The sequence below is a fragment of the Lepidochelys olivacea genome (assembly GCF_965140295.1).
Source record: "Lepidochelys olivacea isolate rLepOli2 genome assembly, chromosome: 1".
Lineage (NCBI taxonomy): Eukaryota > Metazoa > Chordata > Testudines > Cheloniidae > Lepidochelys > Lepidochelys olivacea.
In genome coordinates, this window is record NC_140411.1 from 259,384,230 (window position 1) to 259,397,552 (window position 13,323).

Genomic DNA, 13,323 nt, shown 5'->3' on the forward strand with positions numbered 1-13,323 from the left:
GGCTGAAAGGGGAAAAATATTAAAATAGAAAAAAATGGACACACACAAATGAAACCTTTAAGTTTATTATTCCATACATTTAATGCAGAGTTAATGGTGCTAGGACAGCATATTCTGGGGACAGGGAGAGGGGCTTGGTGGGTGGGGAAGGTATAATGGAATAAATAAGGGGAGGGGACAGCAATGGGTTACATGCATACAGGGGAGCAAACGTACTACATGCTCTTTTCAAACATGACAGGAGTCAGCCAAAGCTAAGGGTGGAGAGAAAGGTGTATAAAGGTCATCCTCAGCAGTCTCAGTTGGAGGAGAAAAATGGTAGTGAAGATCACAAGTTGTGCTTGGTCAATCTGTCCCATCTTCCCAGACCTACATATCAGCTGGGGGTTCCATCATGTGTTTTGGTGGCCAATGGGAGGGCATCATCTTCTCCCACCTTGAGTTCTGACGTCCTTCATGTCAGCATGCTCTCTGGCACTGTGAAGCCATGCTAGTCCTGAAGATGTGGGATGGGCAAGCAGACCACCCAAGAGAGCTAGTGGGGGAATGAAGATGAAGACAAGAAGGAGGGGAACCAGTCTGACCACTGAGGATGGTTGCTTCCAGTTTGAAACCCAAAAGGGAAGGCGAGTTCATTTTCCTTTTACGTGGACTAATTGTCTTTATGCTTATCCAACAGTGAGTGCTTTCCCCCCAATTGGTGCCACAACACTGTCTTCCCATTCTTTATGAGGATAGGCCTGAGGTGTTGGCAAACTGGAACAAGCAATGAACAGGCAGGAGGGGATGCATTCTTTAGTTCAGCTCTGCTTGGGGGCCCAACCTTGCAGGTTTAAGGTGATTATTTTAGCAGACTGTGTTTGGGCAAATGGGATTCACGCTGATGCTTCTGGTTGCCACAATATCTTCAGCTACTCTTCCCTCACATCCCATGCACGCACACACACACATGCCAGAAGGACAAACACTGCCTTGGCAGAGTATCTTTTGGAATATTAGAGGGTGAATGGAAGGATTTAGAAGGGACCAGGAAATGTTTGAAACAAACTAGCCATACAAAATAATGGTAAGAAAGGAGGATTCCATCCCTGTTGCCTTTACAGTCCAAGAGGCCACACGTACCCACCCTCCTGCCCCCACATGTATGTTGTGACACAAATAAGGCTAGAACCAGCTATATGGTTCCCGAGTCCAGTACAGTACAGTAAAGAGAGGGTGGGTTGAGGGGAGGATACGATACGGCTGTGGAAGTCAATAGGAAAGCAACCATAGGTTGGTCTTCCAACAGGGATCAAGAGTCATGCTTGTGTGAATTTTAGATAGGAACATTGCAGAGCACTGATCACAAAGAAGTTGACTTTACTGCCCTACCTCTCCTCCCACAACATGTCCACCAGGGTGCTCAGCTAGCTACTCTTCACCCACAACAGGTGACAAAGAATTGGCCATTGTGGCCTATCCGAAACACTTGCTAAATCACTGAAGCAGTTGGGGGGCAGTTAAGGTTGGGGAGGTATCTCTTATCTTACAGTCCAGGATGTACACAACGAAACCCACCATGACCAGTCACTCCATGCCTAGAATCATCCTCATCTAGAAGGCCAAAAGGGTTTTGTAAGCCAATCGGGTTGGCATACATTGAATTGGGAGGGGGAAAGGGGTAAAACCTTCCTCTAGGCGGTGAGCCAGCGATAACCGGGGTCAAGATAGGCATATCTGGATACTCAGTGGGTTCTGATGGCTGGATTACACTGAATGACCTCGGAGTTCGGAGGCCCTTCTGCCTGTGCTGATTCTTCGGAGCCTTTCTGTTGCTGCTTTGGTCACTGTTCCCCTTTTCCTATGGTCTGGAGAGAGTTGTATACACGGGCTGTTCCCAATGTGTGGGGCTGTGGGACTGTGGCACAGAGGGTGCAGGGTCAGAGATGGCAGTGTATAGGGGACGTTGCGAGGGTCCCATGTATGAGAAGGCAGAGTAGAGGCCAGAGGCTTGGCTGGAGTGGCTATAGTAGGGTCCCGAGGGCTGGTGGTCTGGGTAGTCAAACTGGGGCCTGGAGATGGAGGGGAAAGCCGAGCCATAGTGGGGCAGGCTCAGGGACGTGTATGCTATCTGGGAAGTGGAGGGCTGGTCAGTGTAATGGCCTCCAGGGGCAGAACCCTCTGTTTTCACCTGTGCCTTGGAGTCCACCACCGATGACGTGCCAGCAGACAAAGAGACTCCATGCTGCTTGGAGATCCAGGCAGAGTGTCCACTGGCTGCAGCCAGGGCACTCCCGAGGCCGTAGCCAGCGGCCGCTGCTGCCGCATAGCCCCCAACATGGCCCGGATGGCCAGCGTGTCCATTGGGTGGCAGGTACTGGTCGAATTCATTGACGTCGAAGGTCTCCATGTTGGACATCACTTCATGGCTGATCTCCCCTATATCCACGTTGCCAAAGTCAATGTGAGGCTTTCCCCCTTCCCCAAGAGAGCGCCCTTCCCGCTTGGAGTCAGCTTTGCCTGCCTGGAGTTCTGTCTTTGGAGTTGTTGGAGGAGTGGGGGGTCCATGGCTCTGACCTGTGAAGTGAAAACCATTTGGGGGGAAAGAGAAAGAAAATGTGATACCAGTTCACAATATAGCCCTGGTACAGCCTGACAGGCAATAAAATAGCTCAGCCAGCTACATGCAACAGCTCTGCTCCTCGTACTGTGCAGACCTGATACTGCCAGGCCTCCCTGGGAACCTCACTGTAGAGGGACAAGAAGGGAGGAGGTGGCTAGCCATAACCACAATGGCAACTGTGCACATGAACACTGTGGGAGATGATTTCCCACCTATCCAAAGGGATGGAAACACCTGTGGAGTGCAGGTGTCCCCAATGCTGGTGACAGCACCGAGCATATAGGAGTCATACTCAATTACTGGGTCCCACCATGGGGAGAGGATCCAGCTCACAAGGTAGTGCCCCAAGACTTTTAGAGAGCCATCGATTCTCCAGATGGCTTGGGGGACTCTCCTTGGGAGGAGGATGAGCTGGTAGTAAACTGCTGGTGTAGCTGCAGACATGGGACTGACCTGAGGAGTGCTCGGGGTGCCCGTCAGACATGGGGGATCCTTCCCCAGGATGTCTGTGATCCAAGTGGGCATTCTTATAGTGGGCCTGGATAGCTGCAGCCCCGCCAGCTTCTCCCTCGGCTTGGCCCTCACCCTCGCCCTGGGAGGCCTTGCCATTTTTCCGCCGGCGCGGCTGGTACTTGTAATCGGGGTGGTCCTTCTTGTGCTGCATCCTAAGTCGCTCTGCCTCTTCGATGAAGGGCCGCTTGTCGCTTTCATTCAATAACCTACAGAGACCAGAGAAAGAGGAAGAGATAGGAACAGGGGTGTCAAAATCCTACTGTAAAGCATCATGGGCACTAGAGATCCACCCCATTTCAGATACTGCCAAGCATCAGAGAGACAGTAGAGAAGTATTTAAATAGAGTCCCTTTTTTTATTGTTGTTAATGAGTAAACCCTGACACTGTGATCAATGCTGTTCAGACCCAGAGGAAGACATGGTCACTTCCCCAAGTGGATTACAATCTATAACCCATATAAATTCACTTCCTCCCATTCCATGCTTGTACTTGCCTTAGGGGACAAAGTAATCATACTGTGATGACTGAAATCAGTGCAGGGCTTTATAGTTACCAGACAAGCTGGACTAAAAGAACTTGCTACAAACGTGAAAAATGTGACTATTGCTTGAATTATGGAAGGGTGGCAAATCTTCGTTACCCATAATGCTCTTTGTCATGTATCTCTGTCTTTCTCAGATCAACTTGTCTTGGTCACCTTAGCTTCAGAGTTTCTGTGTCCTGTTCTAACCTTCCATCCTTGCCATTTTGTAGGTTTTGTTCTATCAGCTTGAGTGTGAGCGATCACTTAGCACAGAATGGCTATTGCATTTGCCAGCACAGTGGCTGTGCTGCTGGGATCTCCCCTTAAAGAACCCTGGAATCCCCTAAGAGTGAGTTACAGAAGATGCTGGAGGAAAAACACACGTGCTTTGCTTCTACTTTGAGGGTTCTTGATGACACAGCTACCATTTGTAATCCCAGATGTGGTTGATGTGGTTCCTGTGCTAAGGATCTGAGAGTTGCAGGTGCTGAGCCACACCAGGATCAGACATGTAAATCAGGATCAGTTTGTAAATCATCTAGATACTATGATGCTGGACACTGTAACAATAGATTAACTTTGATCATTGGGTGAAAGGCTCTATGGAAATGTAAAATCATTCCCCATATACCTGTCAGATCTAGGGCTGCTCCAGTCAAGACAGGATCACCTAGGAAATTTTGTAACAGAACCACTTTGGATGATGTAAGAAGAGATGAAACCCATTTGATCAGTCATTTTCTCTTAATTTTGAAAATGTTTGATTTAATTTTTCATTTCTTTTTCCTACTTTTCACGTGGCCTCCAGAGCATTCTGGTTTCAGCCAGAAAGAATCCAGAACACTGAAAAGGGGAAAGGCTGTTCTTATGGGTATTGCATCCCAGCCAAAACTCTGAGGCCGCAGAAATCTCAAAAGCAAAAACTTGTTCCTTTATAAGATTTCCAGCCCTGATTTTTCCAGCCCAAAGAGAGTTGGACAAAGCTTTGGGGATATTCAGCCAAATGTTGGAGAGGATTCTCTGAACCCCTCCTGAAGCTTTAGAGGCTCTGCTTTTGCTAATTCCACTGATTAGATTTAACCCTTTGCAGAGCAGAGGATTAAAAAGCATGAATCTGTCTTAGACAATTTAGGAGGAGCAGCAGATGGGGTTTGAGAGGCCTGTTGGTAAAAAAGATTAGGAAAATCTATAGGATCGCAAGCAGGTACTGACCAGCATCAAAGCACCTCCATTTTTCTCCTTCTGTTCCTCCAGCCAATAGCCAGAGGGTGTGATCTGCTTTGGAACCTCTTAAGGTGCTGACCTGGGTTCACACCAGGCAGCCCTGAGAAGGTCATGGCCGCACATTGCATTCCACCACTGCCTTAATCCAGGAGATTAAACAACTGAGCCACCATGAGTCCAACACCAGCTTTCCTGTCTCCCTCCCACTGCCATACACCATGCTCACACGTCCCGAAGAGCTCTAATCCCCCACCCTGAATTGCTCCACACACAGCCTTCCATCACATCTAAAGGGACATGCATATCCTCAAGCTCCTCAGCACTCCTAGCCCCTCCTGTTGTACAGCAAACAAGACACCGAGACTGGGAATGAAACCCACATCTTCCACATGAGCTCAACCTCTCAGCCCCTACTGGTTCCAAGGAGTTCCAGTATCCTTCACCTTTATTTGTGGGTGGTACCAAGCATATAGGGTTACTGAAGCAGAACTGGCAAAGGAAACCCGCAGTGGAGAGAGAAGCTGAGACCTCTATATTCGTCTCACTGATGACCTAAATTACAATGACCTTGGGAACTCTAGGAGATGAACCTGGGTCCACTGAGTTTGCACGCCCTCCCCATCTTCCTGCCAGCATCCTGTAACCCTACAGACAGCAGGATTGCACAAAGTCCATTCCCCCCATCTTTGTCTTCTCTCTCCCAGTCTCTCTGCTCCCTCCTCCCTCCCTGGGATCAGAGCTCAAATCGGCTTTAACAAAGTGAAACCGGTGTGAGCAGGCAGAGGCCAGGAGATTTGGGGGATTTAGATTTCACTTATTTCCTGCTCCTGCACCCCCGGTCTACAATGGAGTGGAATCTTGCAGGGACACAGAAGGGAATGGATCACATAGCACATGGGAGTAAGTGGGTCTGAATTGAACCCTCTCCCTGCCGTGGGGAATGCTCAGCACAGAACCCATTGGACACCCCTGTTTTGGTGGGAACGGAGCGATAAAAACTCTGTCTCCCTCTTTTGTTCTCTCCTTCCCCACGATATCTCCGCTCACTTGGGGCGTTGTGCTGAATGGCGGGGGGAACCCAAGCCCAGCTTCTTGCCTGTCAGGTGACTGGAACACCCTGATGCATGGCCCCTCCCCGTCACCCACTAGCGGCAGCTGCAGATGAGTCAGTGTGGCAGGAGGGTCTCTGTCTCACCAAGCTGATGCAGCGCATGCAGGCACGGGTGAGGGAAGGATTGAACAGGAGGTTAAAACATCGCGGGGAGGGGGAGATCTCACACACACAGCAGCCCTGATCTTCCAGGCATGGCTCAGCTCTCTGGACCCACTGCCTAGCTAAAGCGGGGTGTGGTTAGAGAAAGGTTCTGCTGCTGTCCAGATAAAAGATCCCTTCACCCAATAGCCAGCACTTTGCTGCTCCTTTCTACCCATGTCTCATCTGTTTCTGGCCCTGGAGATGTTTCTGGCATTTGGGCTAGTGTTTGTGCTGACCTTTTCAACAGTCGTTAGGTCCCACTCCATTTGAGAACTGTTCCCTGCCCTGTAAGGAGCAGGAAGTGCCCCACCCAGGTGAGGAAAGCAGCCGAGGGGAGCCTTTGGGAAGGACATGTGAGGAAGTCCCCCTTCCCCCTGCATCCTCAAGTAATCATGCATCCTCAGGTTAGGGGGTCAGTCCAGCCTGCAGTGCTGACCAGGATGCTGCTGGAGAGGGGAATAACTTCTCTCAGCACTCCCACCAATGGGAGGCCCAGAACAATAAGTGGGTGTCTAAAGCCAGCTGTACCCATAAGAGAGCCATCAACCCACCCTCAGTATCACTCACACACACACATGCCAGTTATGCTGGGGAGGTTAATAGAAGCTCATGGCCTTGCTGAGGCATGAACACCCACTGCCCCAGGCTGGGCCATCACCTTGCCAATTGTCTCAAAGTGTTTGCAAATTAAATTGGGCACTAGGGTCACATCTGAGAATGGAAATCTTCATTTGGGGCCCAAGGGGACTCTGCAGCGAGGTTAACACCCCTTCTGCCACTGTGTAGCTTAGTCCTGATGTCTATCCCTTTCCCAGTGCGTTCCTAGGACTTGCACACAAGCTGTGCTGATGCACCTCTCTCCTGGCCTGCACCACACCCTGCTATTCTAGTCCTGCCCCTGTCCAGCTCAGCCAGTGCACCTCAGGCCTGACCTGGAGCAGTGTCCATTCCATCATTCTGTTGATCAGTGATTTCCTCCCTGCCTCGCCCTGCACTCGGGAGCCTGGCTGGAATCTGGGCCCACAGGTAGTGCTCCACTGTCATTAGCATCCTGTTTGCCTTTGCCCGGCCAGCAGCTGCAAAGTCTACATTCTCCCACGCTGCAACACAGTCCTGGCAGTTTGTCTTTGTTATTCCCCAAAGGATGAGGATCCTGATTCTAACCCTCTCATAAGCAGAATGAGTCGGTGTAGGTGTGTGGGGTCAGCCTCGACACCCGACACAACCTCCCAAAGGAACGTTTGTCTACATAACACTGATGCAATTTGGCACAGCCATCTGCCTCCGTGGCTCCCTCTGTCTCCCTGTTTGCCTCCCTCCATCTCCTGCAGAATGGCCCGTTTCTTATCCCACAGATCCCAAGCGCTTTACACAGCACTTGGTTTGAGCTCAGCAGCACAGTGGCTGCATGAGCAAACGTGACAGCCATCCTCCGTTCAGCAATCACTCAAACAGAGCTAGCCGAGGGGCTAGATTCCATTTTGTAGAGAGGATCATGTTGGTTGGGACCCTGAGGTTTCTCAATCTACTGGACTCTTTCCAAGAAGACACACAGGATTTTTAACTATCCCGTAGGCAGCATCACCTTCTCCACTGACCAGAAATGGGCAGAAACAAGCTCAGTTTAATGTTGCTTTCAACTGATCTCTCTCTTCCCCTACTCACTTATAGTGGATTTCTCTCTGCCTTAGGTATTTCTAATGCACCCATTACCGCAGCATCTAAGCACTGATAAAAAATGAGACCCACCTACATGGAAGTATATCTAGATGGCCCAAATTTTCAAAAGTGACTGAAGTGATATTGGGTGCCCAATTAGGCACCTTACAGGATTCTGATTTTCAGACAATTAGGTCCCTCTTCAGGCATCTCAAGTTAGGCACCCAAAATTGCTAGCCAATTTTGAAAGTCTGGATCATGCTGCATAGTGTGGAATTCAGAGTGGGAGGAGACTGGCATCAGAAGATTGTCTGGAGGACTGTGGGAGATCATAGGGGCTATGATAGTGTAGTAAATTTCCTATGGGACAATCACATTTTGGGTGACTTCCCCTGGCTTTTATGGTTTCATTTTATTTTCCCACACCTAACAATGCCAACAAAGGCAGTGCAGACCCCATACATGCACGCCCCCAACTTGCTGTGCCGCATTGCCCAACACAGACTGGTAAGAATATCTCTGAAGGCAGCAGGCTCCCTGCCAGTCCATTAGCAAAGACAACACAAATAACAGACATGGGGAGAAGGGAGGAGACTTTTCCCTTTTAAAAAAAGCAAAAGTCCAAGGCCCTGACCTTGAAAGCTGCTCTGCATGACAGACCCTTATGCCCACGCAGAACCCCATTGACTTCAGCGGGCTGCATGTGGGCTCTGCAGTCTGCCTGCAGGATCAGGAACACTACAGCTCTCAATAGTGTTAGGACAGTGTCTAAGGTCTATCACGGCAGCACTGCAGGGGAACAGTCACCTACAATGCTGTCGCATATCTGGACAGTAGAGCGCTCTGGTCTTTTAGGCCTGTTACTGGAGTATTTAAGGGCTCATATACTGCTGTCTTGTATCTTGAGGCCAGAACTTTAATGTAGCGCTTAAGGAGGTCATTGCTACAAAATCCTGCAGAATCTTTGGAATGGTACAGTAGCATTTTTTTAAATAATATTTTTGAAAATTAAAATGGGGAGTCTTTCTCCAATAGAATAAAATGTTGGGGTGGAAGTGGGAAGAGAAATCAGGAAGAAATCAAAAGGAATGGTTAGGAGCAAAGCATACAGGAGCTAATTATTAGTAAAGGACAAACAATTGAAAGTGTAAGGAAAGAGGCAAATGGACAGCATAACGCAACTGCTTTACAAAGTGGGAGAGAGGAAATAAGAGCAATGATAAATGCTCAGTACAGTCACTTTGCTATCAGAAAGGAGACAACAGGGGTGAGTTAGTGCAATGTGAACTAACTGGGATCATCATTCTGCATGGTATCCAGAGGCGAGCACAAGGTTGGAGTAATCATTGGAAAGGCAGAGGGAGAGGGGCATGGGAAGGGTTAAAAAACACCCAGGCATGGGAATCATATTTGAGGCCTACCACAATTCCCTGCTTTAACTCTCCAAGAAAATAATTTTGTTTGAGTTCCATGAAGGGCAGAGGGGTTTGGATAAATGTATTGGTGTGATCAACACCCAGGGGCTCAGTTCTCCCACACAGGTAGAGTTGACTGAAGTCAGCGGGAGAATCGAGCCACAGGTGGCAATGGGATGGTCATGAGGGTGGGGTTTGCTTCTGTTTTGGAAAAGTGTCTGGTCTCCCTGCTGCAGTTTTCAGGAGACATCTCCTGCCCCACCCAGCGCTGGGCAGTCAAGGGCAGTGCCAGGGAAGGGAAGGGTACGAAAGGGGGCCTGTTTCTATCTCTGTGGACTTCCGGGGCCATTCATGTGAAGCTGATGGTTTTGATTTATGGCAGGAGGCCCAAGGCAGGGAAGTGATGGTGGCGGGACGGGGTGTATCTTGGACAATCCCAGGACGAGGGGAGGCGTTTATAATCATTTGCTGGAGATATTCATTGAAACCATCAGGCGGAAAAGTGGAACCGCTAGCCTTGTGTCACATGGGTGTTACGTGGTCCCTCCACCCTCATCTCTTGGCAGAACCCATCAGTCCCAATGGGGGTGACTTCATGTAGGGACCCTGGGGGCAGGGAGGATGGGGAAAGGACCCAAAATTAAAATGGCTTTTACAAACTGAGGGGGGTAGTGCAGGTCCGAGGGATGAGCATGTATCTGCGTTGGGAAGAAGGAAATGTGTACGTGTGTATGCATAGTGGGAGTGGGAAGCCTGTGTCAGCCTGTACCACCTCGCTACAGGAATGGCCGCTGACTTGCTGTTATTACTTATTTATTACACGCCACAGGCCTGCAAACAGAGGCAGAGGTGCAGGCCCTGCAGTCTGAGGAGACACAAACAATGCTGTTCAGCCATAAAAAGCTGTGAATGGCAAGGCAGGATGGCATACTGGGTGCATCGGTTGGAGTCTCTCCACCATCCCTCACTGTCCTCTTGTTTTCACTGCTTTATGCTGGGATAACCCACTCCCACCCCCCCCTTATGCAGTACCTGTGCTGCCAATTTTAAATTGACATCTCCTTGAGTGGGATCTAGAACCAGCAGCTAGCTGGGTCTGTGGCTGGCCATCAGAGAACACATTCTTTGGGCGGGATATGTGACTGGGTTTCACTGCCCGGCTACCTGCTCTCTCTCCTTTGTCCCAGACAGGAGTCCAACCCACTAGGTGGAGCTCTGGGGGGTAGGGCCATCTAGCCCGTGATCTCCCAGACCTGGTTCAAACAGGAGATCATGAGTGTAATGAGTTTGGTGGGGGTCAGCCTAGTTAACCTTTGTGGGCCTTGATTTGCCAAACAAACACATACAAAGGGAGAGATTGTGCAGCTGAGCCTTGGGAGAGGACCAGGACTGGAGTGGCATGGGGTGCTACAGGCCAGGAATGAGGTACGCTGGCACAGCTGCTGGGGAAGAGGTGGCTAGAGTGGAATAGCCAGGTAGGGGCTGCAGGTCAAGACTGGCAGAGGTTTGCAGAGGAAGGTCCCTTTATAGTTGATGCTAATAAGCATTGCTGGTTCCTCACTTTCCTGTGCTTTTCCCTTACCCCTGTGATCTTCCCCCTTGATGAGGAACTCCCTTTAATAGATGCCCCTTTAATCTCATTCTGTTCCCAGCCTTTACCTTGACATGCAGCCTCTCCATGATTCCATTTGCCCTCACCCTTATGCCCTCCTTACCTCCAGAGCTTCCCGAGGGTCTTACTGAGCTCTGCATTGTGGAGGTGAGGGTACTGGTCAGCCAATTTCCTGCGGGCAGCTTGTGCCCACACCATGAAGGCGTTCATGGGCCGCTTGACATGGGGTTTGCTTTTGTTGCTCCCATTGACCCGCACAGGCATGGGCACCAGGGTCCAATCGTAGCCACTCAGCACCTGGCTCACTGCCTCCCGGATGCACACGGGGAACTTATCGTCGTCCGTCTCTGAGTCTTGCTGTTCCTTCTTGACCTTCCCCATCTCGCCGCTCCCGGAGCTGGTGAGGTGAGAGGTGGTATCTGATGCCATGGAAGGTCCTGGTGAGAGGCAGTGATGGTCTTCGGAACCCACCGGGCTCATTTCCACCTCTGAAAGGTCTTGGTCATCTGTCATTATGTCTCTTGTTCTTGCTCTTTCTTCCTTCTCAATATCCCGTCTTCCCACTGGGGAAAAAAAAAAAGAGGAAGGAAAGAAAAAGCAAACACCAAAACTAAAAAGACTTGAACCTCTCCCAGAAACTGACCATGAAACAGGAGCCACTTGATAAAAGTGAAGCAAAGGAGCTGCCATGCGTGCAGCTTTCGGGACCCACAAAACCCATGATCTAGTGGGGGAGGGGATCCTGATTAATTGGAAACTCCCGATCTGTGCTCTATTCTGGAGTTTAAGTTGGGCATGTGGAGGGGTCTGGTGCTGGCTAAGCACATTGGTGACATGAGTAGAAAAGGAGAGATCAAGAAGAAATGGACCCCATTCTCTAAGAATAACCTTACTCAGGGCCCTCCCCAAAATTTGGCCCTTGGGAATGACACTTTCTCTTTAAAACCTGCTTTGAATGTCTGACCAAGAACATAGATGGGGGGAAATGAGTGGCTTCAGTATTAATAAATCAGAATGAAAAGGTCTCCAGGTTGCATGAGAAAGTTTAGCAAGAGTCGCTGAGTAGAGGCAAATCCTGAGCGCTCCCCTGAGTTGCCAGGCAGGGAATCTGATGCAGACTGGGAGAATGTGTTTGTGAGCGGAAATGCTAACACTTTGTATATATGCATATATTTCTTTTTAAGCCTCTGTGGCAAAGCCACGTCTTTAACTTGCCCGTTTCACGCATCCCCCCGTCTCTGTCTCTGCGGTCACCTCCAAAAGTCTCTGCCACCACACACCATTCCCCCACCTTATTAAAGAAATGCTCAAAAAATAAAGCGCCCCCCAAAATGGTTAGAAAAATGTGTCTCCCTTGGTTTAGTTGCAAAAGGAGCCAATATGGAGCAGGGGTTGTTATCCCCCTAGTGAGGGAGGCACGGACTTTTCCTGAAGAAGAGACTGAAAAAGTAATAGAAGGTAGAAAAAGAGCGAGTGAACGAGCGTATGAGTGAGTTCAGGTAGGAAAACTTACGTTGGCTGGTCTGCCTGGCAAATCCTGAGAGGGCTGTAATTTGTATCCCAATAGCCCCTCTGTTCTCCTCTCAGTGCCCTGGCAGCGGACGGGAGCCCTGCGTGGAGGAGACTCTCAGACGAGTGCCATTCCTAGAGGGAGGCTTGGTTTTTACTAATCCCCTGGCTGGATGTCTCTCTGACTGGCTTGCTGCTAAGCACCGGGGGAGGGAAGGGCAGAAGGTGGAGCTAAGCACTCCTTATAGCTGGAATACATTGATTTGATGCAGGCAGGGAGGGGACCCTGACAACCCCCCTAAACTCCACCTCAGCCACATGCACGCTCCTCGCTTTCTCGAGTGCAGGCTTCTTTGGGAAAGCTGCAGTCAACTTTTATTTTATTCTTTTTTCCCTCCTCTTGGGGATTTAAAATAGGGCGTTGTTCATGCCATTGGGCATAGGTAGTGAGGGGTCTGCATTGTTATCCAAGTGGACTGCATTTAAGTCCCTGGCCTGGTCTCTCCTGGCCTTGGCCAGCAGGGTTTGTTCTAGGGGCCAGGCCTGGTGACCTAGGAGTTAGCATGGAGAGGTGGGTTCTAGTCACAGCTACTTGCTGTCCATGGACCAGCAGGACCTGAGCGCACTGCAGAGGGTGGGCCTGGTGTCATGGGGGGTAGTGCTATCCTATAAAGGAGACCCAGATTCAATGACCACTCCTGGTCTTTCCCTCTCTAGGGCTAGTGGGGGCTGGGACTAGTCCAGGGGTTTCCTGGGGATGGTGTGTACTGGATACATTACAGGGGTTGGGGGATTAATACTTTGTGGCCATGCAGAAGACATGGGCTTGATTCCTTCTCCTGGGCTTTCATGCCCCCAAGGTGGGATTGACACAGCACACGCATGCCAGTGGGGTGTCAGGAGTGTTTTGGGTCTCACCCATGCTGCTGAAAACCCAGTAATGTATCCATTCAGGAGTCCCCCTGCAAAGTTGCCTAAACCAGGAACCAGCTTTCCCATATCCTCCAATG

General features: G+C 50.0%; 1 protein-coding gene across 1 annotated transcript; it reads right to left on the minus strand.

Moving 5' to 3' along the window:
* Positions 1 to 49: 49 nt before the first annotated feature.
* Positions 50 to 12,510, minus strand: SOX10 (SRY-box transcription factor 10). Its single transcript, XM_084629608.1, has 4 exons — positions 12,318 to 12,510; positions 10,908 to 11,367; positions 3,056 to 3,321; positions 50 to 2,556 (listed from the first exon to the last, which is right to left on the minus strand). The coding sequence occupies exons 2-4, from the start codon at positions 11,315 to 11,317 to the stop codon at positions 1,841 to 1,843; spliced, it is 1,392 nt and encodes a 463-aa protein (XP_084485734.1). The 5' UTR covers positions 11,318 to 11,367; positions 12,318 to 12,510; the 3' UTR covers positions 50 to 1,840.
* Between the last annotated feature and the right edge of the window lie 813 nt (positions 12,511 to 13,323).

Bases quoted from the DNA above. Each gene is read 5' to 3' on its own strand.
- SOX10 (XM_084629608.1), bottom strand. From the start codon at position 11,317: ATGACAGATGACCAAGACCTTTCAGAGGTGGAAATGAGCCCGGTGGGT. The intron at 3,322-10,907 runs GTAAGGAGGGCA...TGGTCTCTGTAG, and splicing joins ACCCTCGGGAAGCTCTGGAG to GTTATTGAATGAAAGCGACA. The intron at 2,557-3,055 runs GTCAGTCCCATG...TTCACTTCACAG, and splicing joins GCACCCCGAGCACTCCTCAG to GTCAGAGCCATGGACCCCCC.